The following is a 27761-nucleotide window of genomic DNA, read 5'->3' as shown; positions in this document are numbered from 1 at the left end:
GAAGATGTGAACCTTTCTGCTTTTGTTTCAGGCAAACGAGCAAAACCATAGAACCATTATATAACCATCACACTACGCCCTGAAATGGCTTTGAATACTTCCAGTGAATTTAAATTGCTACACACAGAGAGAGAGAGAGAGAGAGAGAGAGAGAGAGAGAGAGAGAGAGAGAGTAGATGTGTAGCGCCATAAATAAGGAGAATGAATTGTAATACCACAAAAGTATAAGCCTTTGGGGCCCCTTTTTCACCAGAGTAAAAGCACATGAAAATGCTGTCAAATAATATATTGATTTTGGAGGTATCATTCTTCAGGAACAGAACACAACCCGGTGGCCTTAAATGAACCTTGCATCACCTTGTCAAATCAATATCCAGTGAAGAAACAATAAAACATAGGTGCAAAATTATCTTGTGTGTGTATTTGACAACTGCTTGGGAGCATGTTTTATAGGACAATGGTGTGCAGATATTTATGTTTATCTGGTGGTGTAATCATGCTTGTAGCCCATCCCGGTTCTCCTCCAGCCCTCCTCTACTGGCCTCCCTCTTTATTTATTTACCCTGGTCTCATCCAATCGAATGGCAGATCAGTCTGTGGAAAGGGCAGTGTGCCAAGGCAGCCTTCTGTGACAGAGCAATGCATTAGGACATTAAGACACCAGCTCCTGTGCAAAAAAATCAATCACACACCCCCGGACGCATTAGAGGCAGAGAAGGGCACCTCTCACACCTTTCTGAAGGCCATCCTGGCTGGCTCTGCAGCTCTGTTCCCATCTCGCTGGCTCTAGATGTGTGCACACCTGGCTAGGCTTGTTTGCCTCGCTGTTTTCTGTCCTACCCTATACTCAGTGAGTTGGCTTTCAAACAAATCATTAGCCCTCTCTATGAGGTGGAAAGGTAAGCATATATAAAAACCTATCCTTAGATGAATGGCCAGCAAAGAAGCCCCTTTCATCAGTTTCTCTGTCTTTTTCTGTGTTTTTCTCTTTTCTCTGATCGCTGGCACAACTGAAAATACTGTTTACAGAAATAAGTATAAATAGCTGAAAGCAGAATAACCTGCTTGTGTTTTGTTGAATTTGGTTTAAATTTGGTTTAAATATGACACAAATCATAGTGACCGATAGCGCCCCCCCCAATGCATCTGCGTTTATGCCTGAAAGCTGCTCCGTAAAACTAGAGGCTTATCTATTGGCCAGCTCTATTGGCAATAGACTTGCATGAGGACCTTTCCTGTGGGACACTAGTGTTAATGGTTGGTTAATAAGCTTCAGTCTTGAAGTTTTTGCAACAGGGGTATATAATTCGAATATAATTCTAATGAGCATGGCAGCTAAGCATCAAATCACAGTAATAAAAATGGCAGGCAGAGATGATACAGAACGAACCGGAGAATTTGTACATCAGTTGAATCAATGATGACAAATGCTGTGAGATTGCTTCATGTTTCAGTATTATAGAAATGGGTCTCTTTCTAATTTACATAGAAATTGCTTGTCCCCCGGTCAAGACTTTTACTGTACAGGTACCAGAGAGACAGAAAAATAAATTTAGATGTCAAAAATAGTTTTGACTAATATCCTCCTCTTTGTCTATTACTTTGCCTTTTTATATCGCTATTAATGTTATTTACGGGCATTCATGTACCTTGTTTCCCCCTTTTTGGTTGCAAGTTGGAAATGGTGGTCATTCTTTCATAAACATTAGCATCTTGCAGACACTACCCGTTGTTTTCTCTTTATGGAATTTTCTAACAAAACGACCTTATCTTTTTCTTTCACATTTGTTTCTTTCCTGCAGACATGAGTGCATTAGAAATGATGGAAGAAGAAGAGGACAGAATCAGAGATCAAAACAGAACATGAATAAAACACAGACACACCAAAACTGCAAGAAAACAAGTGGAACAAAAAAAAAAAAGACAGATCAAAAAGAAATGGGAGGAAAGAATGAAAGGCATAGCCAGTGCTAAAGGGAGCTAGGTGAGTGGATGTATTTGCTGGATACAGACTGCCTGCTGAATCAACCTGGCATTAAGTCAGTCTATCAAGCTTTCACAACATGTCTCCACTGGGGACTCAAAAGAGCGGTACCAAAGCTGCTCATGAAAAGGAAACCCTGTCATTTCTATGGGCGTATCATTTAGTGTATGATAAGTCGTTACTTTTAAAGCAATTTAAAAGAAATAAGTGGCTCTTTTGTACAGTGTCTAAAGCAGTTGCTTCAAGTTTTAGGTTATGTGCAAAATTCATTATGTGCATAGCTCTATTTAAAAAAAGAAAAAAAGAAGAAGGAGGAACAGTGACATTTAATACCGGCTTGTTTAGCAGTTCATACTAAGCAATCCGTACTGGTGCACATAATTTAAAAATAAATAAATAAATCTGGCAACCTGGAAGATGGCAGTAATAAAGAATAGTTTCATTTCTGTCTAGTTTTTAAGCACAGGTGCAACTCTGAATTCCCAGCACACTTTGCTTCACGTGAAAGTCGTGAGAAAGCGAACAACACTAGAATATTATCTGCGGAGGGCAGGCCCATTAAAAAAATGAATATTGCTTTTCTCCCCTTCTTCAGCCTCTGCACCTGATAAGGTCTAAACAAATAAATAAATAAAAGCTGTAAATAACTGTTGCCTGTTGCTCCAGTCATTTCTCTATTACTTTGGCCAGTGGAGTGAAACCAAGTTCTTATTTCTTGCTCTGAAAAGCAGCTCTCAGTTTTGTGATAGGGAAAAAAAAAAAAAAAAGGAGAAGTGGTGGAAGGAGAGAAATGGAGGAATGCGTGTTGGGATTCTGTGAAAATGAATTTTGTGAATTAATTTGCAAATGCTCTTTGAATATCATCATGTTGCCAGGCTAAGGGTGGGCATTTTCCCCGTTCCCTGTCCTTACCTGTGACCTGTTCCTCCACCCTATTAATCCTGTACACACATAGAAACACAACCTTGTTTTGCCATTTCTGTTTGTTACTCTGTGCAGTAACTCATTCCCTTATTACTTACACTAACCCCAATAATAACCTTTACCCTGAAAACCAAATTTTACCCCTGAATAGCACTCTGCTCCTGTGGAGACAAAACAAAATTAAGGTGACACAAGTTCCCTGGAATTATACACACACATACACACACAGATAGTAAAAGTTAAAGTTGAAACATAGATGTTCCTGAAATCACCTTCAAATCAGACTTCTAGAACTTAATGACACTATATCATAAAAAAATAACAAAGACGACTGAAACACTTTTTAAACAAAGATCCAATGGCTATGCTTGAAATAGTGGTTTGGCTAAAGCCCACGTATTGAATACAGAATGGCAGAACTGGCTTGTTGATCAAACAGGATTCCATAAAAGCAGCGAATCAGTGGAAAAAATTTGAATAACTATGGCAGAAATCAGACATGAAGAGCAGCCAAGCTTTTGTTAAGTGCATGGAAAACATGCTTCTATCAATTCACCTCCTCTGCCTTTAAAAAAAATAATAAATAAATACTCAGTGAATTGTCATGCCACACCTGGCTTCACAACACAGTGATGAAAAGTGAAGTAGCTTTTGTTGGGAACAATGTGTCAACTGCTCTATCCATCATAATGCTTCACTGGAAGCCTACATCTGTCATGAGTCATGCTGCTTTCTCATGTCTGATAAATGCTAATGAAACTAAGTCAGGTGTGCTGCACAGTTTGCATTTAACAGCCTAAACTCGATTTTTTTGACAAATTAGTGCCAACCCATTGTTTTGTAGTAAGTATTAATGGTTTGCTTGTTTCCCTAGTCAGAGGGGATAAAAGCTGCATTTAAAGTTTTAAACACAACTATAAAAATATTCATAAGCTGTATGCTTTCAGATCCTACACTTGTGTTTCCATTACAGTCGTTATGTCATTGGTTGCATCATCTCAAATGCCATAATAGAATATTGGCATTGAATGTTTTTGCAACTTATTAGCATTTATTTATGAAGAAAATTTCTTAACAAGCTCATTCCTACTTTCCCTGAATGTTTGATACACAGATATGCTCTTGCTGCTATATATTGTAATTTGTACACATAGAATTATCTGTTTTTGTTTCTCTGAACATGGATTAGTAAGTTTGGAAGTAGGCTTTTTTCGAAGGAGGCTTTTACAAAATGATTTAATGATCTTGCTTTAGCCTAACCTAAATTCAGCCTTTGAACTTAAATGAGATAATGTGTAGATGTAACCATTGTTCCTTTCAGCATTTGTCGAGTTGAACAAGCATGACCTTTGTTGTCTTGTTTTAACAGATCTCTAGATTTAAGATGATATAGCTGAAGTGCTGTTAGCATTGTGATGAACAGTTAGAAATCATGTCAGATTTACTCTGATTTTCCTAGTGCTGGGTGAAAAAAAGAAGAAAAAAGATAGAAATAATGAAGATGAATTTGCAAATGATTACAGTTATTTAAATGCCTGAGATTGAGGCCAACTGGACCATCTCCCTCTGTGCCGCAGAGGAAACAAACTACATTTTATGCAGACTTGAGTCCAGACCCCTGTTGACCTACCAAACGACAAATAATCAGCTGATAATGTATGTTTACATAGAGCACAAACTTGTAAACAAAAAAAATTGTCTTTAGTAAGATTTTACCATATTTCAAGGGTGAGAGAGGGATTAATTCTCTACACAGCAATGTAGTCCAACAATGTGGAAGACTTTAACATGTGTTTGTGTTGTGTATCACCTATTTATATACTCAGTATCACTGACAGAAGAAAGTGGAATAACCTGAGGACATTTGAAATTACTTGGCATTCAAATCGTTTGACTAGAGATTTTTTGGACCCACAGATGACAACAATGACATTCGGTAAGAGATGGGACCAGCTGAGCATGACTTCAATCTAATTCTTTGCCAGTTTCTGTGAAAGTCACAGATCTCAAATGATTCTGTCCAGTGGTCAAAGAAGAAACAGGGGAAATATCACACACAGTTGTCTATTTAGAAAAATCAACAAATATTCTGTTGCATTGCTACTAATTTGAGAAGCAGTGAAAATGTGAGGACATGCAATTTTCCTCCTACTCTAATGTCAAATCTTTCCCAGACATAACTGATCAACATCACAAATGCATTTGATTAACCATGACAATATATCAATTGTTATACATTACATTTTATGTTAGATTATAAGTTAATCTCTTGTTAATATCTTAGCATCTCAACCCTCAAACATTTTTGTGGGTTAGCAGCAGGCAAACAGTCCTTTTACCCAAAATGTCCAAAACTCAAACTGCATCTCATAAATATAGCCATGCACTTATAACCCAGCTGGAAGATAAGAAAGCAACACTTGTCAGATTGACCTTTTGTCAGTTATGTCATGCCACTGTCTGAGCCCCATTAAGTGGATTTATATCATAATTATGAATTCATTCATTCATTCATTTATTTATTCATTTTCAGGCACAACAAATACCTATATTGAACATAAAATACACAAAACAAAAAACAAAACTTGCCTGAAAAAGGAGTGGGACGAAGAAAACTTATTAAATCCCACCCCTATACTCACTCATCAACAAAAAAAAAAACAATAAACTTCCCGCAGCTACGCCCATCATTGCATACAGACCCATCAACAGCCCCGGGCAGATACAAGCATCTAAGCGGCAGCTCGCAACCAACAATTAGAGCCTTCATAACTGAATACAGAATATATACATTATAAATTGCATTACCACAGGTAACAGGCAGTAATAACTACAAGTAACAGACACACATACATATACATACATATATATCTACACACACAAGTACATATATGTACATACATACGCACACTTTATTTTTTATTTTTTATTTTGGAATCCATACCAGCAATGGTAAGAGGACAGACATTACAGAGCACACTAAAACCCATCATTGAGTATACTGTGACCAGACCAACTGTTTGTAGAGAAATTTAAATCTATGAATATTTTTGCATTGTTTCAATTGTAAACTCAGACTGTTCCAGATTTTCACACCACATACAGACACACAAAAGCCTTTACGGGTTGTTCGAGTTCTGGGTAATTTGAATTCTCCAAAGCCTCTCACATTATAAACCTTTTCTCGAATTTCAAATCTAGTTTGTAAATTTGCCGGTAAAAGTTTAGTAAAAGCTTTATACAAAATTATGGATGTATTGTAATTAACCAGATCCTGGAATTTAAGTAACTTTGCCTGAAGAAAGAATTTGTGAGTATGATCTAGATAACCAGCCTTGTGAATAATACGCAGTGCTCGTTTCTGTACTGTGACTAATGGATTAGTTGTATTTTTATATGTATTTCCCCACACTTCCACACAATATGTAAGATATGGAAGAACCAGGGTACAGTACAGAGTACGAAGTGCATCTTTATCAAGGAATTGTTTCACTTTGTTCAAAACTGCGAGGCTTCTGGAAATTTTGGTTTTTATGTGTCTGACGTGGGGTTTCCATGAAATTTTGTTATCAATTATAACTCCCAAAAATTTGTTTTCACTCACATTATCAATTGGTACACCTTCAATGATAATTGGTAATTCTATATTATATTTTAAATTACCAAAAAACATTGCTTTAGTTTTATTTATATTTAATGATAATTTATTTATGTCCATCCATTTTTTTTATTAATTTTAGCTCCCTGTTTACAGTCATTACAAGATCAGTATAATCATCGCTACTGAAAAATATGTTGGTGTCATCTGCGAACAGTATGAGTTTAAGTACTTGAGAAACATCAAAAATATCATTTATGTATACATTGAAAAGTTTTGGTCCCAACACTGACCCTTGGGGAACACCACATGTAATACCAAGTTTCTCTGAATGGTAATGCCCTATGCTAACATATTGTTCCCGACCTGTTAGGTAACTTTTTAACCAGTTACCAGCTTTCCCTCGAATACCATATCTTTCCAATTTATCCAGTAAAATTGAGTGACTGATTGTGTCGAAGGCCTTTTTGAGGTCAACAAAAATACCAACTGCATATTTATTTTTATCCAGTGTATCAGTAATTTCTTCTACTGCCTCAATTATCGCCATTGAAGTGGTTCTTTGCGTTCTGAAACCATACTGACCAACATTTATTATTTGATGTTTTTCAAGGAATTTTTCTAATCTTGAATTAAAAAGTTTTTCTAGAATTTTTGAGAATTGAGGCAGTAGAGAAATAGGCCTATAATTGGTAAAACTGTGTTTGTCATTACTTTTATATAGTGGTATTACTTTCGCAATTTTCATTTTTTTTGGAAAACAACCGGACTGAAATGATAAATTACAGATATATGTTAAGGGACTAGCAATATTCAGAATAACCTGTTTAACTACAGACATATTTATGTCATGATAATCCATTGAAGACTTACTTTTACATTTTAATGTGATATTTATTACTTCTTGCTCATTTGTAGCTGAGAGGAACAGTGAAAAGGGATTTGATTTTATATTACTGATATTTTCATTTTTATGACACGGGATGTCCGCTGCTAGTTCAGGGCCAACATTTATGAAGAATTTATTGAACCCATCGACAATATTACTCATGTTGTGATTTTCACCATTTGCATCAGTAAAATATTCAGGATATGATGTTCCAGAAGATCCTTGTTTAATTAAGTTGTTTAACACATCCCAAGTTCCTTTTATATTGTTTTTATTTTCATATAATCTTCTTCTATAATAAAGTTGTTTGCTCGTTCTTATAATATCAGTCAATTTATTTCTATATGCTTTATATCTTTGTTCCACTTCTTTTGTTTTCACTTTGATAAACTGTTTATACAGATTGTTTTTCTTTTTGCAAGCATTAATAATTCCTTTTGTGAGCCAAGGACTTTTTATCTTTTTTTTCTTTGTCATGTGTTCGTTTACAGGACAATGTTTATTGTACCACATAGTAAAAATATCTAGAAAATTATCATAAGCCTTGTCCACATCTGACTCTTCATACACCGAACTCCAATCTTGTTGTGCTAAATCGAAATTGAAGGCATGAATTGCTTCTTCATTTATTGTTCGCTTTGCTATCATGATCTTGGTATCTATTTTTTTTAAATCACAGTCACACAAAGTAAAAACTGGTAAGTGGTCAGTTATATCACAGACAAGCAGACCACTATTAATTTGGAAATCCATGACATTAGTAAAAATGTTGTCAATAATAGTGGCGCTATGTGATGTTATTCTGCTTGGCTTTGTTATTGTTGGATATAGTGATAAGCTGTACATTGTGTCAGTAAAGTCATCAATGGCTTTTAACCTTGTTGGATTTAGCAAATCAATGTTAAAATCACCACAGATAAATAGTAATTTTTGGTTCACCGAAGCAAACGTTTTTTCTATCCATTCATTAAAAGTGTCAATACTTGAACTGGGTGTCCGATATATACAACTTATTATAACATTTCTCTTTTTTTCATTCATAATCTCAATAGTCAAACATTCCAAAATTCCATCAATAGCCATAGACATAGTTGTTACAACATTATATTTTATAGAGTTATGAACATATATAGCAACCCCGCCGCCCGCCTTATTTAATCTATTCATGTATTTTAAATCATATCCATTCAAACAAAAATCTATTCCTTTATCGACATTGAACCAAGTTTCAGTGATGGCTATAACACTAAAGGGGCGAGAAAATTGTTGCAAATAGTCCTTAATGAAATCAAAATTAGAGTACATACTTCTGCTGTTAAAGTGAATTAATGAGAGCTTCCCGTCTAGGTTAATTTCTTTTTCATATTGTTCCTGAGTGAAATAATTACAATTTTTAACAAAAGAAGAGAGAAAGTTACTTTCAGAATCTATTTCTGGATCTATTATATTATGCTCCTTATATTCACAATCTAGATCAATTACTTTCTGTTGAAGAACTAATTTCAACGTGTCCATGTCATTTCCTGGTGTAATTGATACATTGGTGTCAGTTATACTTGTCCAGATCCTCCATGTTCCTCACTATCAGTACTTTTGCCTCTTCTGGTGTCCCGTTTAGCTTAATGAAAATCTTACAGTTTGTTACCCATGTATGTTGTATTTTACTGTTCTTCTTCAGTTGCCTTGCCTTCCTCGCGATGTCTGCGTTTTTTCGTGTCAGATGCTCATTAATGAAAACGTCCGTGCCTTTCAGTTTGCGTCCTTGTTTCAGCAGTGCGACCTTGTTCTTCCGATTGACAAATCTCATAATGATGGCCGGCAGTCTGTCACTCCTCCTGGGCAGTGAGTGACATGCTTCTATGTGCTCCAGGTCCATCTCTATCCCCTTGCTTTGGAGGATGGACGCCACCTGTTGCTCTACCGAGCGGGTCTCCTCGTCGCTGGGCTCCCCGACGTTCCCGGCCACCGCGCGCGCGTACGAGCGCGGCTTGATTTTAATACCGCTGATGACCACGTCGTTCGTACGGGTGTACTGCTCCAGCTCATCCACCCGCCGCTCGAGATCCATGATCCGTCTGTCCTTCTCGGCATTTTGGAGGCGTAGCTGTTTTACCTCCTCCAGAAGCCCCAGAAGCAGCTCCTGCTGTGCCCTGACTGCGGCCACGTCTCCGCACAGCGCTCCGAGGGAGGTTTTAATGTCCTCAACCTCCTCTGGTGTTGGGCCTTTCTTGGGTGGCATACTGAAGCGAGAGCACGAGGCGGCCACCACGAGGGACCCGGAAGCGGAATTTCTGATGATGGCGCCTGGCTAGGCCTGCTGGCTGATGGTGGAGCCTGGCTGTGGCCTGCTGGCTGATGGTGGAGCCTGGCTGTGGCCTGCTGGCTGATGGTGGAGCCTGGCTGGGTCTGCTGGATGTGGCCTGCTGGCTGATGGTGGAGCCTGGCTGTGGCCTACTGGCTGATGGTGGAGCCTGGCTGTGGCCTGCTGGCTGATGGTGGAGCCTGGCTGTGGCCTGCTGAGCCTGGCTGTGGCCTGCTGGCTGATGGTGGAGCCTGGCTGTGGCCTGAAAACAAGACTTGTGTTTCCAATCTCATTTGGGCCCTTCACCTTCACTCTTGTCCCTCCTCTGCTATCAGCTGAGCTTCAGGGTCATACGTCACATGAAAACCAAAATAATTCCAAACGCCAGATCTGAATGAGGGTGGGGAGGTCCACTTCTGTCTCGCTAGCTTGCCCTGCGCTCTTCCTTCTGACGATGCTGTCTGTGTTGAGTGCTCAGTGAATCTGCGTTCGACTACTCCGCCTAGGCTGAAGGATGTAGAAACAACACTTGCAATGTGATGTTGTGCTTGGGACCACTTTGCACTTTGGACTGCTCCAGTCGGCCTTAGAACATGCAAGATATACATAACTAAAGCTATACTGATGAGAAACTGGCTACTGGAATGAGGCATATCTGGTCAAGGACCCAGGTATCCAATACATGCAGCACTGTAGTAAACACTACAGTACTGTGAACTAATAATAAAGATTACAGCTGAGACAATCTTTTAAAGGTCTTGTGATATGTACTTTGTGTACTTTGCTTGTGCTTTTTTAGAAAAACTTAAAGGTCACTTAAGGAAATTATCTGAATATAGCCTCAGATACACACACATATGCATATATGCACACACTCGCATACAGTAAGGTAAAGAGGAAGAGAGAGAGAGCAAGAGCGAGAGGTTGAATGGGTTGAAAACCCCACTATCATAGAATTGTATCAAATAGGTCATGTATGCTCTAATATTACAAGCAAAGCTTTGCGATTTAGAAACAATTACCATGCGTAAGGGAGTCTGTCTTCCCTATGCATGGTGGCTGGAGTCTGTCTCCACAGCAACCAATGCCATTTAGTTATATGCTTTACAAACTATCATTTTTCTAACCTCCTTTCTAGACAGTATCGATCTACAGTGTAATCTTGCTCCTTTCTTTGTGTCAGTAAAAAACAACAACTTTTTACTTAAAATAAATAACTTTTTACTTAAATAAATAAAGAAATAAAAATAAAAAAGTGTTTGTAGCAATACATTTCTACTTGTTGGCTAATTTAGCTCCTCCTTATATGGCACAACACATGATTACCTCTTAGAAATCACTGTATTTGTATCATTGTTAAATTTTTATATTCCAATTTCAGTTATTTAAATAATATACAATGTTGTGTTGTTAGATGAATCATTTCCATGAATGTGCTTAGATAGAAATTCTTCAAGAATGGATATCTACCAGATGAATTTGGTTTGATGAGGTAACAATGTAAACACAATAAAGCACAAGTAAAGCAAATCCCCAACTCACATGGTGTCTCTGCAGCGCTAATTAGCTTAAGCTGAGCGTGAGCATGTGGCTTATTAGCATATTATGCATAGGTCACCAAAGCAATGTCTTATTGACATTTTTTTTGTTTGTGGAGTGTGTCTCAGTGGATGAAAACCCCTCTCCCATTTCTTTCCAGCTGACAGGTCTATGCAGACAGACACATAAGACTACAACTAAAACTAAACTATAAGAGCTTTGTAAAGCTTTATCACCTCTCAACGAGACACCTCTTCAGTTCTAAAACCAAACGGTGGAGAGTCCAAGGTATTTAAAAAGGTATTCAAACCCTACTGTCATTCCTTATGTAGAAGTTTTATCAGAGAAACTCAGCATGACCTTCCAGTGCACTTCAGACCCAGCCACACCCTCAGACAAAAACTGGTTCATCCCAAGGACTAAATCCCAGTATCACAGGGAGGAGTGCTTAAACCTCTACATTGGAGAACCCAAACAGCCACTTCATAAACGCATGGCACAGCACATGTTGTGCCATGCCACCTCGAAGGGACAAGACTCAGCAGTACATCTGCGTCTAAAGGACAAAGGTCACTCTACACTCCTACTGTGTACAGTGACCTTGAGTGTTTTGAAAGGCACTTTCAAATAAAATTTATTATTATTACTACTACTACTACTACTACTACTACTCTTTCTAGGATGCCAGTGTTTATATTTTGGACATATAAGACAGATGGTTTGAAAGAGGAGTAAAAGAAGCCATCTATGCCTACTGTGAATGACCATCTCTGAGAGGCGGTGGCTTACGACATCAGCTTTCTGCCACCTACAATGCAGTTTTGAGAGTCCTTCCCAGGTGCCTCAACCCCCACTCACATCTTGCGTCAGGTAATCTCAACAGGTCACATGATGGTGTGAGGCAACGTCCCACAATGGTTTTACCAGAAACCTATGGTGTCCCACACCTTTTTTCACACCTTGGCTCGTGTGATGAGGCACATGATCAATAGTGGGTCAACAACCCTCTTAAGGGACAACCCCCACTAGAGTTTAAATACCTCGGACTCTCCACCATTTGGTTTTAGAACTGAAGAAGCTTCTTGGATGAGAGTTGAAACATCTTCACGATATCTAAAGAAGTCCAGTCGTTTTCAGGCAGAAGAAGATGCTGCGTGATATTTTTACAAGCTTCTCACTTGTAAGGCGGCTCATGCATAGTCTCTACTTTTACTCTTTACATAGAAAAAAAAACCCTAATCAAATTATAATTGCATCTTTCTTCCTGCTGCAGGCTTTTGAACAAATTTTGTAATTTTCTCTCTGTACACCAACACCGTGGATTTTAAATTATACAATTAAAAAGTAAAGACCTTTAGCTTTAATTTAAGGGGTTTAACAAAAGTATTGCATTAGCTGTTTAGGAATTACAGTCACTATTATACATAGTCACTTATTTTCAAAATTAATTGGACATACTTTGAAGTCAATTACCATGTGTGAAGTCTAGGACCAGAGGACATCAACAAATGCTTCATTTCCTCCACTGAGGTGCTTTGCTTGGCCTTCACTGCAGCTCCTTTTAGTTGGTACTTGTTTGTGGGTTTACTTTCTTTTGTTTTTGTCTTCAGTATCTTAAAAGCATGCTCTTATGTGTTGAGGTCAGGTGGCTGACTTGGGCATTGAAGGGCAAATCTGTATCTTTTGCCATATCCCTTTGGATCATTAACAAATTCCACTTTGCAGTATTGTGTAATCAGATTTGAAATATTTGCCTGAATCTGAGCAGACAGTATAGCCTTATATACTTTAAGTTTTAAGCCTAATCTTAAAAGTAGAAAGGGTGTTTGTCTCCCAAATCCAAAGTGGGAACTGGTTCCATAGATGAAGGGCCAGAAAGCTGAAGGCTCTGCCTCTTGTTCTACTTTTAAATACCCTAGGATGCACAGATAAGCCTGCAGTCTGTGAAGTGTTCTATTAGGGTGATATGGTACTACAAGAACTTTAAGATGAGATGGTGCCAGATTATTCAAGATCTTGTATACAGGGGGTGGATCTAGAGAAATTTCTTAGGGTGGCATGGAAATCAAAGCCATTTCTTTACACATATGCAGGTGTGACATTCTGTTCTATGCATTGTATATGGTTTAAATACATCAAGTGCAGTGTGTATACGTACGTACACACACACACACACACACACACACACACACACACACACACACACACACACACACACACACACACACCCCACTCGCCCCTGTGGGCGGTCAATCCTTCAAGCTCGGGTCCTCTCGGGTCCTGGGAGCTGTGAGTCGTTGCTTGGCAGTTTCCAAGGCCTCAGGTATGGACAGCTTCCTGTACTTCTTAAGCACCTTCCTCATCGCGCCTTTCTGCAACTCCGATAGTTGGCTAACCTCCCTCCGTGCTACCTTGATCTTAGCCTCTAGCCTCCTTCTCCATGGAGGGTACTGCCCCTTGTGGCTGTTCAACTTGTAGCCAAGCTGATGTAGCTGATCACTGCTGCCGTATTGTAGATCAGCTTGTTAGTGTCGGCAATCGTGGCTGTAGGTATTGTCCGTAGTGCTGCATTAACATCATCTAGCAGACCTTCTGAGGGTACTTCACGTAATCTTGGTAACCGGCTACGGGGGGGGGGTCCAGGTTTCAAGCTTGGCCATGATCAGTTCCTCTCGCACTCAACGATCCTTCTCCTGTCGCACCTGGGGCTTGGTACCCAATCTCGGGTGGAGGTGATGATTTTTTTTTCTTTTTCTGTCTTTTATTGTCGTGTCTTCACCTTAAAATATAAACCACCTTGAAGCAATGGTTGTTGTGATTTGGCGCTATATTAATGAAATTGAATTGAGCTTTTTCCAGGCAGTTATCCAAAAACAAAGCAAATTTTTCTAGGCAACACTTTGAGACAGTAATCCACGACCTTGTTACCACTTGGCTGGATTACTGTAATGCACTTTATGTGGGGGCTAGTGGTTTTTCAAAAGTTCATCTCCAGTTACTACAGAATGCTGCAGCATGCCTTTTAACCCACACAAATATGTTTCTCCCATTTTAGCTTCACTCCACTAGTTGTTTGTAAGTTTTTGGATTCATTTTTGTCTCAGGTTAGGTGATCAGCTGCTCTTGAGTGTACCTGAAACTAAGTGCTCAGAGGGGACCGTGCCTTTGCTGTTGCAGCTCCTAAATCGTGCAATAATTTGCCTCTTCACATTAGACAGGACTCTTCCCTGTCCATTTTTAAATGTTTTCTTAAAAACCCACCTCTTTTTTCAATTCATTTATATAGTACTCTTCACAGGATAAAAACCACAAAGTGCTTCACAGTAATATAAAGACAGAAATACATAAAATACATCAAAAATCAAACATACAGCACAAATCAAATTAAAAGTCAATCTAAATAAATGAGCCTTAAGCTGCTTTTTAAAAGAATAAATACAATCAAGGCAACGTAATGATGGAGGGAGAGCATTACACAACCTGGGGGCCACCACTCTAAGATCTATCACCTCTGGTCTTAAAACGTTAAAATTTATATATTTATCTTTATCTTATTCTTCCCAGTTAAATTTACCCTTCATTCTAATTTGTGTTGTACAGTTATTTCATTTTTAACCTTAATTTATATTCTATTCCTTCCTAGTTAAATTTACCCTTTTTAATTTTTCATATTTATTTCCTATCTTATTCATAGCCTTTTCCTTTTTTGTTTTCTTTAGGTCACGAGCAGTTGTCCAAGCATTTCACTACATATCGTACTGTGTATGACTGTGTACGTGACAAATAAAATTTGAATTTGAAATTTGATTTGAACGTGTTCGTGGGACTACTGACAACCTTTGATTAGATGATCTCAGGCTGTGACAGGGAGCGTGGGGTTCTTAAAGATCAGAAATGTAGGCAGGGGCATCACAATGCAAAGCTTTAAAAGTCAGTCCTAAGATTTTAAAATGAATTCTAAAATGTAATGGAAGCCAGTGTAAAGAGTGCAACACTGGTGTAATGTGCTTTCTTTCTCGTGTCTTAGTTAAAAGCCTTGCAGCAGATTCCTTTTGCTCAAACAAAGAAGAAGACCGTTACAATAATCTAAGCGAGATGAAATAAAAGCCTGAATAACCATCTCTAACTCAGATTTAGACAAAGTTCGCAGTTTGGAGATGTAGCTGAATGTATTTTTAATTTATACTTGTTTTAACGGATTTATTCTTCTAGCATTTTTGTCAGTTGTGGGTTTGCTTTTTTTTAAAAAAGTGCTTTACAAATAAAGCTGGTATGTTATATTTGGTTTTGCTTTTGTTTTCCATGATTAGTTCCAGCTGTGCACCCTGTGTTTCCCCATGTCCTTAATTATTTCATGTGACCATTAAAAGCCTCAGTTTGCCTTGTACTTTCTCTTGTAATGTAGTAAACAACTCCCGTGTGTTCCTGGCTTGGATTATATTTTGGATCCTTTAGACTTTATTTGGGTCTTTTTGTCATTTAAACCTCACTTTGTTTCGCCCAAGTCAGTTTGGGTCCCCACTCAGCACAGGCATTGACCAATAGCGTGGTATGCACTGGATGATTAGGTAGTTTCCTACTACTTCAGACTTTTCTCTTTCCATTCTGCCAGAAGTTAATCTGAGTTTTGTCTTTACCAAGAGTTCCAGAACTAGAAAGGTTCAAGGCATTTTTTGTCTAATAAAAAAACAAAACAAAACAACCCCCCCGCCACTGTTGTTCTGGAGTAACCAGTGGTTTCTACCTTGCTGTAAAAGCCTCAGCGATCTTATTCATGTAGGCATTACTTGCTTGCAAACTTTGATAATGATTAAAAAAAAAAAAAAAAAAAATTTACACACAAAAAACTCCTTGAAAGGCACAAACGGAAGAGTGTTAGGGTTTTCACAAGCCTAATTATAAACACAGATAAGGAATGACAAGATGACTGTATCTGGTGGGGAATCTCTGATGTGGAAGCACTATGACAGAGGGAGAGTGTGGTTAGGATCTGAGTTTAGAGAGAATGGTAACTGGAAGGAACTTTGTCTCTGAATTTGCAACTTACTTGCAGGTGGAGAGTGTAAGGCTCTGGGAGGGGTAACCAAGTGAGCGTCCAAGTGGTGTGTGAATGAATGAAGTTCCGACCTTGTTTTTCCCCATAATCCTCAAAAGACAGCGGAGGACAGGCAGATGAGAGTGAGTTGTTTTAAGTTCAGAGGAGCGTTGCAGTGTATCTTGCTGTGGAAACTGGCTCCAGATTATGGAGTTGCAGGTGAGTTACACAGTGACTTGACAAGATTAATGAAGGCACAACAAGATCAGGTTAAGTACATAGCATGAAGGAGAAGCAAGGAGGCCTGGCTACCCCATGAGGTAGATGACAAGCTAGAACAAAAGAGATAACAGCGCTGATATTAAGCACAGCCTTGCTGATTGTCATCAATGGATAGCAGGTGAGCAGAACAGGTGAAGAATCAAGGCTCCGCCCACACGGAAGTCACAGGGAGGCAGCATAAAAACACCAGATGGTCACCCAGACCATGACACTTTAATTGATGACCTCTAATTGGTTTCACTTATCATGGAATACAAATTAAATTAGCTTAACATGGCCATAAAATTTTTTTCGTCAATACCCTTTAAAAATCCAAAGTTGATTAACCTCTGCTCTCTACTATTAAGCCTGTGTACTACAAAAGAGCTATACATAGGTACATAAAAACTCACTATAAAAAGTATGAAGTTAAAAAAAGACCTTTCCTACTAAACATTTAAATTTTTATATAATCTGTAACCTTCCGGTTACAGATACGCTTCCCAACCCCCTGAGCCACGGTCGCCCCGTATATGTTGAATATCACTGTGAGTCAGGTAATGGAAAGTAGTAATTTCTATGTGGAGCTCTTTAATAAAGGCTACAGGGAGAATTTCTCTGTGCATAGAAGCAGCTTGCATAAACCATGCTTTTGTTGGCAATTATTCGCTTATTAATTTTTAACCTTTCCCAATAGTTCAATAAATAAACAAAAGCACTTAATGAAAAAATTGATTTCCTACCAAATAACTGTTAATAAATCATTCAAAGAATGCGTATAGATTATAAATGCATTACCCCATTAAAAAGACGGAGCTGAATTCTTAACAACTGCTTGGGGACCCAGAGGCATCTGCTAATCAATATGTAGGACTGGAGTTTTGTGGTCCTTGAGGAAAACAGAAACTTTGAGCGTGCACTTTATGTAAACAAATCATCTGTGATCCAAAAAGTTGAAAATAAAACAAATGTGCTAAAATCAAAATTGTTTAGACTACCTTGCCGAGTACAGGGAAATGTGAATTACTTAAAGTAAAAGTGTAAATATGGAATTTTATTTGGATTATAAAGGCCATAGTATAAACTCCCCTTTAGTCTCAGTGGCACTCACTGAACAGAAGCCAAATGCGGTGGAGATGACTACAATGTGTCCCTACTATGATAACACATGGTGAGATGCACTTTCATCATAAGGATGTTATCTGGTCTTTGAAGCACACATCATTATAAGTATGACAGTCTCTGGGGCTTCAAGTACACCATTTATCTGCTATAAATTACCGTGCCACTTCCACTGTTGATGACGAGCCATTCTTCCATATCCTTCTAGAGCCTCTCTTGCTTTGACACTAATCAAGTTGTAGCTCCACTGTGATGGACATTTTGTTATTAGCTGTCATTATTGGATACAAATGGCCTCTCAGTATATTTGACGGTTTCAGACACTTCTCATATTATGTTTCCTTTTTAGGACTATTACTTTGCTACCAGTAGTCTGAATGCCAGGCACATGCATTATGCATTTTAATATAAAAAGATGCTGTTAGTCAGAGAGATTAGAAAAGGACACTTACTTGAAGCTCTGTTAAAAAGCAAATGCTTCTTAATGTATATAGGTGCAATGGATGGTGTCTCCCAAAAGAAGTATTATTTGCCCTTGAAATGATTAACAAAAATGCAGGACAAGTACCTGTTACACCAAGGGGATGCCGTGGAAATGTATCAAAGTTTAGGGTATTTTGTAACCATCATTCATGTTTTGTGATGGACACTAGAGATGGACCAATCCGATATTACGTATGGGTCCGATACTGACCTAAATTAAATATCGGAGAGAAATAAAAAAATGTAATCTGATCCAAAGTATCACAAAATCACCTCACAAAACGCGCTACTTGGCGTAACCCAGCTCGGCGCGTCGGAGCAGTATGTGTCACGTGATAGAGCGGCTGTTGTCTGTGAGACCTGTCCGCGGTCTGTTGGAGCATATGGAGCCTCGCTACATGCTTCCTAACCGCGGCATTTCATCTCGGCGAAAACTATCTCAGAGAAGTAAAGCAAGTGTGTAAGTTCATCCCTGAATGTTTGCATAGTATTTCCACGTTAAGCTTAACAACTGATATATTGAGCCACAGCTGGACTGGCCATCGGAGTTCCATATTGAGGTGAAAAGGAAGCGATTTGTCCCGTACTTCAGCTAGAATTTAAAAAAAATAGACACAAAGCTGTCTTTGCTGCGCAGTTGCATCTACTTATCTCATTCACTCCCCCTTCATCTCCTGTTATTACTTCAAACATGAAACTGATCAATGATCAGCTGATCGGCTTTTCTGCCGCAAGTCTCGTCTTGTTTGTTTATCGCCCACTTTGCGCTAGAAAGAGGAGACCAGCGGATAAACAACAGCAGCACGTTTAAGCTTGATCAGCTGTCGTTAGAATGTATTTAATATTACTTTCTAGTATCAGCTGAGGTCTGCTGGAGCCACGGCTGTAAAAGCTGCTGGTCATGATATCCGTTTGTGGTAAGAGGGAAACATGAAGATGAAACCAGGAGATGTCCTTACTGAATCATCAGAGCTGAGCAGGTGATGGAGAAACAGGTTTACCTTTTAGGTGACAGGAATGAGTTGAAGGGAAGTTATGAACTGTTTCTGAGAGACAAATAACACCAGGATCCTTTTCTATGTTGCTGACAGCTGGTAACTGTGCAGGGGCGGGTCTAGCAAAGTTTTGTCGGGGGGCAGGTTGGGCATTAACAGGGAGAGGGGGGCACAAAGAAATATTTTTCTTTGTTATGTCATTTAAAAACTTTGAATAAATAATTATCTGAATCTTACAACAAAAGTGGTCATCTGATTAAATGTATAGAAATCCATTATTGTATATAGTAACTAATAAATCTAATATACACCCTAGTAAGCTATAGTACTTTTTCCTTTGGGAAGGTACCATCTGTGCAGTCTGCAATTCTGTTGAAGAAAGATGTTGAATCTATTTAATTACTGTAGAAAAATAATTGATTTCTGTGCATTTTTTTTACACTTGCATTAAATTAAAGTTGATTACATCAATTAAGGGCGGGGGGTGGTTCCCTAATATTTTCGCAGGGAGTTGGGAGTTGGCAACCCTATTAGTTAGGTAGGTAAGTACTCTTTAAAATACCAGAATAGAGAGGAAGGTGTAGGTTTAAATTTATTAGATAGATCAGTGTTGCTGAACTATAAAATGTTTTGAGTGGAGTGTATTTTTTGCATACAGGTATAACAGAATAGCTTCAGTCTCTATTTTTAAAAAACTTGAGTATGAACTTATACAAAATGCAGCAAGATATTTATAAAAAACAGTTTTATTGATTACAAAATACGCTATATCGGATTCATATCGGTATCGGCAGATATCCAAATTTATGATATCGGAATCAGTATCGGACATTAAAAAGTGGTATCGTGCCATCTCTATTATAAACTGGAGGTGGATGGTTTGTCAAACCCCAGTTAACTGACACATTTGGGCAGGGCAGCCTTCATGTTCTCCGCTAGGTTATAGGGGGACAGTCACCAACAGATGGCATTGAGTCCATGTTGAGCCAGCTATGTGACATGGTGTACGGGGAAAACTAACAGGCAGTGTAGCATTGTGGCTAGATGGGGAAGAGACACGACAAAAACAGTTTCGCTAAATGGCAGGATGTGGTCCGCAGCACTCCATGTGATGATCAAGCTTTATTTCAACTGGCAGCCTCCTGCCCACCTCTCACATGATTAATGAGAGCAGAGCAGATGCTATGGATATGGAGCCGAGGGAGTAAAGCAGGGAACGGCACTCTTATCGGCACCCCACATGACGCCAGCCTTCATTTTTCCACCTTTATGTTAGGCCTGTCTGGTTTTGTTTGTTGGTGTGTGCATGAATATCCTTGTATGTTTTTGGCTCTGTTGTCTTCCCTTGAATATTTGTCAGCAAATGGTAAATGGTCTGTATTTGTATAGCTCTTTACTTAGTCCCTAAGGACATCAAAGTGCTTTACACTACATTCAGTCATTCACACACATTCGCACACTGGTGATGGCAAGCTACATTGTAGCCACAGATGCCCTGGGGCGCACTGACAGAGGCGAGGCTGCCGGACACCACCAGTAGGCAAACATGGGGTTAGTATCTTGCCCAAGGATGCAGCCTGGAGCAGTCTGGGATCGAACCTCCGACCTTTGGGATCGAACCACCATCTAACCGACCTTCGGGTTAGTGGCTGACCTCCTCTGCCACCTGAGCTACAGCCACCCTGTATATGAGTTAAGGAAAGTCAGGGTAGAGAAACAGCAACCACTGTGCATTTTATCCTAGCAATATGGTAAATAGAAATTCGACTTCAAATAACTACAAGCACACTTGACCTAACAAAAGCATGTCATTTTAATTTGTTTCCTATGCCTTATTGCCTAACCTTTTTGTTGTAAAAATGACACATTTCTGTGTCTGGGTAATCTTAGTAAAAAAATAAATAAAATTAAACTGCCCATGCTAGGGAATGCAACTGTGAATTTATTAATAGTTTGTTTTTTTGTGTGGTTTTTTTTTTTTTTGTCATTTCCAGCTGAAACAGGTGTGACCCTACACCCTGGTAATATTTCAACTGCAGAGAACTGAAAGGACTTTTAGTCATGCTACTGATTAAAAACAATGTGCCGCAGTATAATTATATACACTACCAGTCAAAAGCTTGGACACACCTTCTCATGTAATTTTCTTTATTTTTACTACTTTCTGCATTGTAAATTCACACTGAAGACATCAGTTGACAGTGCTGGAAAGCATTGGCTTTCTTTCAATGAGCTTCATGATGTAGTCACCTGAATTGGTTTCACTTCACAGGTTTCCCTTGTGAGGGTTCATTTGTGGAATTTCTTGGCTGCTTAATGGGGTTGGGATCACCAGTTGTGTTGTGCAGCAGTCAGGTTGGTACACAGCTGACAGCCCTATTTGACAAAAGTTAGAAATCATATTATGGCAAGAAGCAATCAGCTAAGTGAAGAGAAACAACATCATTACTTTAAAAAGTGAAGGTCAGTCAAACTTTGAATGTGTCCCCAAGTGCAGTCGCAAAAACCATCAAGTGTTACGATGTGTCCAAACTTCTGACTGGTAGTGTGTGTATATGTTGTATCTATTTTTTCTTATTATTTTTATTTTTTGTCATTTTTGTTGAGGGTATGCGCATTTGGCGTTTAAAAAAAAGAAGAAGAAGAAATATATATATCAAAATGTAGGAATGGAAATTGAGTTGATGTTCTAATATTCCAGTGTGTACATGGGATGTTTAAAATGAAAATAATTTTTGGGGGGCCATACATTTTGTTTTCATGTTACAAAAACAGGAATGCTTTTTGACTGGCATGCTGGTGAAGCCTTTTTGCACCTGTCATTGAGTTATAAGTCACTCTAAATTACTGCCATTGAGGGCTTGCACTTCTTATTGCCATTTCTTGCCCCAGGCTACTCCTTGCTTTTATTTTATGTATTTTTTTTTATCACTGGGCATAAATTTGGCCCTGGTTAAGTAGGAAGACAGGCTTGGCCCTGCAAAGCTGAGATGAGTGTCCTCCTAACCACTTGTGCAAATTTAGAACTCCTTGTCAAGCAAGGACGTCTGAAACAGGGAGCCATATATTAATGATATTCACTGAAAGCAAAACAACCATAACACTGAATGACAGAAAAACAAGCTCTCTGGCACATTTTAAAAACAGCAAACAAGTATTTTGCACCTGTGTTCAGTTATGTGGCTGCATTTTTTTCCCCAGAGGATTATTTATGATGAAGGTTAATTTGCATGTGGTTATTCTGGATAGGGATGTCTATAAATACTTCAGTGGCCCAGCAAATTAGGCTGTAAAACACCCAGAAGTGTCAATACTGTAAGAGAATACACACTGGTACACAAACAGCTCTTCTTCTTCTTTTTTTGGCTTAAGTTATGAGCCCATACAGACTGATTGCATCTTTCCTGCCTTGATCCTATTTTCATGGTGGTATAGTCTAGCTGGCTGCTTGGAAAGGTCAGGTCTAAATTGAGAGCAGAGAATAGATCTTTCAAGGTTTAAGGATCAGATCTCAAAAGTCACTTTAGCAACCTAAATGAAGGAGAGTGTGAACATTAGAGAGCTTCTCTCTCTTTCAAATTTGTATATGTGACAGTTGTTCTTGATAGCTGATAATTGTGTTGAATCGTGCTTGTTTATATTAATTCTTGTATTTTCTTTTTTTTTTTAAATCATGCTATTTTCTTGGCCTCATATGATAGACTTATGACCTCTTTCACTATCATACAGGAGAGACTAGGTCATATTTTTCAAGGTAACAGGCATTTTAACAAGGTTTTACCCTGGAGCACTGACATTAGATTTTCTCTTCCATGTTGCTTTAAGCTGAGCATACACTGTGCAATTTTTTCAGTCGCGCGATTCAGCTCCTGCTCAAACTGTACGATTGACTCGCAGAGGTTATGTCAGGGCTGATGGAAGGTATGGACTCAAGCGCGGAGCTCTGGGTTGAAGCAGACAGTGCGTTTATTTACAGTGCGTGAAAAATAGTCCTTAAACATCAATATATCCAACAATTGTCCTTTTTCTCAGTTCCCAGAAGTGGTGAAGGTGAGTTTTCCCGTGAGGTCTGTGTGCACTCCTTCCGTGTGAGCTCCTCCTCCCGAAAACACCAGTGAATCCTTTACTCCACTCCTCCGTCCCGTACTTCTCCAATCTGAAAGTCGAGCAAACACAACAACGGATGAGAAGGCTTGCCTGGCCATGCGGGTGACAAGATCACGCGCACACTTAGCTACCGAGCTCCGAGTACAATCCAGCGTCGACTGCCGTCTGGACACATCGTTAAATACCTCCGTCTAGTGAGGAAAGATTAGCGGCAGCTGGAGCCGAAGATTACACTTCCGGGTCAGAGATCGGCCTTTCTCAGTCTCTCGGAGACGCCGTTCCTCGGCAGCCAGACCCGCAGAGTAGGGAGGGAGAGAGAAAGAGAGGAGGGCATACACACACATCACAAACAAACAAGCAGGTCGTCCGGGAAGACCGTCCGACCGTGACAGGTTAGAAGTTCGTAGGTCATTCAATTTTATTTATATAGCGCCAAATCACAACAAAAATCACCTCAAGGCGCTTCATAGATACAGAGAAAACCCCAGCAATCATATGACCCCCTATGAGCAAGCACTTTGGCGACAGTGGGAAGGAAAAACTCCCTTTTAACAGGAAGAAACCTCCAGCAGAACCAGGCTCAGGGAGGGGCGGGGCCATCTGCTGCGACCGGTTGGGATGAGAGAAGGAAGACCGGATAAAAGACATGCTGTGGAAGAGAGACAGATATTAATAACAGATATGATTCAATGCAGAGAGGTCTATTAACACATGTTGAGTGAGAAAGGTGACTGGAAAGGAAAAACGCAATGCATCATGGGAATCTCCCGGCAGCGTACGTCTATTGCAGCATAACTAAGGGAGGATTCAGGGTCACCTGGTCCAGCCCTAACTATATGCTTTAGCAAAAAGGAATGTTTTAAGCCTAATCTTGAAAGTAGAGATAGTGTCTGTCTCCCGAATCCAAACTGGAAGCTGGTTCCACAGAAGAAGGGCCTGAAAACTGAAGGCTCTCCCTCCCATTCTACTTTTACATACTCTTGGAACAACAAGTAAGCCTGCAGTGCGAGAGTGAAGTGCTCTAATAGAGTGATATGGTACTACAAGGTCATTAAGATAAGATGGGGCCTGATTATTTAAGAGCTTCTATGTGAGGAGCAGGATTTTGAATTCAATTCTGGATTTAACAAGAAGCCAATGAAGGGAAGCCAAAACAGGAGAAATATGCTCTCTGTTTCTAGTCCCTGTCAGCACTCTTGCTGCAGCATTTTGGATTAGCTGAAGGCTTTTCAGAGAGTTTTTTGGACATCCTGATAATAATGAATTGCAGTAGTCCAGCCTGGAAGTAATAAATGCATGAACTAGTTTTTCAGCGTCACTCTGAGACAGGATATTTCTAACTTTAGAGATGTTGTGCAAATGGAAGAAAGCAGTCCTACATATTTGTTTAATATGTGCGTTGAAGCACATGTCTTGTCAAAAATTGTCATGATCCTGGGTCTTTTGACCCAGAGTTTATTTTGTTCATTAGGTTATCTAAGTTCATTTGGTTATTAGACTCCTTGTGTTTTCTTCCCCTGTATTTAAGTTTCCCCTCACCCTTCGTGTTTCATGCTGCGTGTCTTATGTTATCAAGTTTGTATTATCATGTCTGTCTCATGTTTCCTGTTTTATTTTGAAGGAGTTGTGTGTTCTTTGTTCATTGTATTTAGTTTCACTTCCCTTGTCCCCTCATTAGGCTCATGTCAGTCAGCTGTTCCTCCATGTGTTCCCACTTCCCCTAATCACCTCCTGTGTATTTAAGTCCTCTGTTTTCAGTGTGTGATTGTCAGGTTGTCTGTTGTCCACGCCATGTTTCCCATGCTTCCAAGTTCCTTGTCTAGGTTTTTTCTTATTGTTTGTTTAGATTTCCCAGTTTAGGTTTGCCTTGTCCTTTGTTTGTACTTTTTTTTTTTTTTTACCAGCCATATTAAACGACTCGCTTTTTGTTAACATTCAAGTTTTGTTCCCTGTTCCTTGGAGTCTGCATTTTGGGTCCTTTTTTTCAATTCATACAGTCTGCCCTCGCCAGACTGTGACAAAAATAACTCCAAGGTTCCTCACAGATAATGCCATCCAGAGTAAGAATCTGGTTAGATACCATGTTTCTAAGATTTTCAGGGCCGAGTACAATAACCTCAGTTTTATCTGAATTAAGAAGCAGAAAGTTAGGGGCCATCCAGGTCTTTACGTCTTTAAGACATTCCTGCAGTTTAACTAATTGGTGTGTGTTATCTGGCTTCATGGATAGATTAAGCCGGGTGTCATCTGCATAGCAGTGAAAATGTATGCTATGTCTTCTAATGATGCTGTCTAGGGGAAGCATGTATAGTGTAAACAGAATTGGTCCTAGCACTGAACCCTGTGGAACACCATAATTGACCTTAGTGTGTGAAGAGGACTCTCCATTTACACGTACCAATTGGAGTCTGTTAGACAGATATGATACAAACCACTGCAGCACAGTACCTGTAATAGCATGTTCTAATCGCTCTAATAGAATATTATGGTCAACAGTATCGAATGTTGCACTAAGGTCTAGCAGGACAAGCACAGAGACAAGTCCACTGTCAGAGGCCTTAAGAAGATCATTTGTAACCTTCACTAAAGCTGTTTCTGCAGGGTCTCACACTATACAGCCCGATGCTCTGATGCGACCTGAGTGCTCACACTGTGTGTCCATAAAAATGAAGGTTATAACAGAAATAATGTTGCTCACTCTCCCGCTCTGTCTTTCACTCACACAGACACGCACACCACCACCATCAACTTTGCTAAATTGCTAATGAAAAAACATTGATCAGGCAGCTGTGATTGAGCAGCAATGTAAATCCAACTACTTTCACGGTTGTTGTGGTCGTGATAATTTTGTGAGGCCACATCGAAAAGGCTCAGATGAGCTTTCCAAAGTTCTACAAATGCCTCCATCACTTGTGCCCAGATCACACGCTGCACTGCTGTGCTACTCTGTCTTTTTCACCGACATTTATGTGTCTGCGCGTGCGCAGTGTGAGAAGCTGCGGTGACACCCTCACGACGGACCCTCAAACAGGTTTGAAATCCTCCCGACCAAGCGATTGATGATCGGGAGGTGGTGGTGAGGTGTTAATCGCTTCTCGTTACCCCACGTATACTACGCGATGCACGACGCACGATGAAGGCCAAAATCGGGCCGATCGCCAAAACGGTCGCACAACTGAAAAATCAGCTCAAAATGGGCCAAAAATCGCACAGTGTATGCCCAGCTTTACATTTCGGTGGTTGTTTTTCTCCATAAACAGGAGAAATATACCCCCATATGTCCTTTACCTCAATTGCTTGGGAATGTATAAACCTACTGATATAATTAGCTTCATGAGTCACTGATTGCATTAAAACATTTTTACAGCGATGCATTTAATGTATTCTCATGTTAACAAAGGCCTGTGGGAAAGAGCAGTGCAAAAAGGCAAGGGCACTTACTCTTTAGCTTCTATTTATGCTCATAGGTTTAATTGAATTTTCTGCAATAGCCCTGGCTTGCAGATATAAATTATGCCTCTCAATCGTTCAAGATGGCCAAAAAGACGGCCCCTGCTACAGATGTATGAAAGAGCAGGCAGGGGCAAGAGAAGGCCTAGATTTATGTGTGCATGGAAAAACATGACCCTGGGTCTCTGCTGCCTGTCAGCAGAGCATCTTTTCCATTACCTTGAGGATTCATAAGCACTATATTTCAGGCAAGGGTCCTTTAATAAATTCAGGACAGACTCAAAAATCCCAGCAATTCCAATTCATTCTACTTTTTTTTTTTTATGCTGCAATTAAAATGTGTTTTGAGAACAACACTAGAATAGGAATCTGCACTCTCACAAGCAGGCTTTGATACAGCTGCCTCAAAAGACCCAATGTAAGTCGAATCATATCCTCTCGTCTTGTTTCCTGTAAGCCAAAAGGGCATACAGAAATGAGATTTTTAATCTCAATGAGATTTTTTTACCTGGATAAATAAAGGATTAATAAAAAAATTATCTATTCTCATTAATACAACATGTTCATTCAGCCTGTTTTTGTTCCCAGGTTGTCAAAAACTGTTTGTTTTGTTTTTTGTAATTGTGTCGCAGATACTCACAAGGTGTACCTTGGCAATAGTGCAGCAGATCTCCCCTGACATAAAGGACCCTTGGCATCAAATTTAAGTGCTCTGGGTAAATGGAATGCAGGGCTGATCTATTTTTCTTAAACTACCTTTTTTGCCTAGATCACATCCAGTGAGTGGAAACAAAAGTAACAATCAATTAAAAACCAAAGATATGAAGTAATTGAAATAAGCACAAACCACAGTCTCAAATTGTCCAGGGGTTAAAGTAATAGTTGTCAGGTAGGGGGATGGAAAAATGAACTGTAGACTAGTGATGCACTAGGGCAGCGGTCCCCAACCCCTGGGGCTCGGGTGTGAAATTTTTTCAAGGATTTTATCGTTAACTCGGTGTCCCTGGGTCTTTTCCCTTGTTGTAGTTGTATGTCTTATTTTGAAAGAAATATTTACGTGTTACCATAGCGA

General features: G+C 39.4%; 1 protein-coding gene across 1 annotated transcript; it reads right to left on the bottom strand.

The window, feature by feature from the left end:
• Window positions 1-6961: 6961 nt before the first annotated feature.
• LOC147323663 (uncharacterized) lies at window positions 6962-9840 on the bottom strand. Its single transcript, XM_086304167.1, has one exon. The coding sequence runs from the start codon at window positions 9632-9634 to the stop codon at window positions 8942-8944; it is 693 nt and encodes a 230-aa protein (XP_086160293.1). The 5' UTR covers window positions 9635-9840; the 3' UTR covers window positions 6962-8941.
• Window positions 9841-27761: the final 17921 nt, after the last annotated feature.

The sequence above is a fragment of the Aulonocara sp. 'chitande type north' Nkhata Bay genome, linkage group LG8 (assembly GCF_057382095.1).
Source record: "Aulonocara sp. 'chitande type north' Nkhata Bay isolate Kocher_YH1m ecotype deep benthic linkage group LG8, A_spYH_male_GT1.1, whole genome shotgun sequence".
NCBI lineage: Eukaryota > Metazoa > Chordata > Actinopteri > Cichliformes > Cichlidae > Aulonocara > Aulonocara sp. 'chitande type north' Nkhata Bay.
This window is presented reverse-complemented; position numbering and strand designations above follow the sequence as displayed.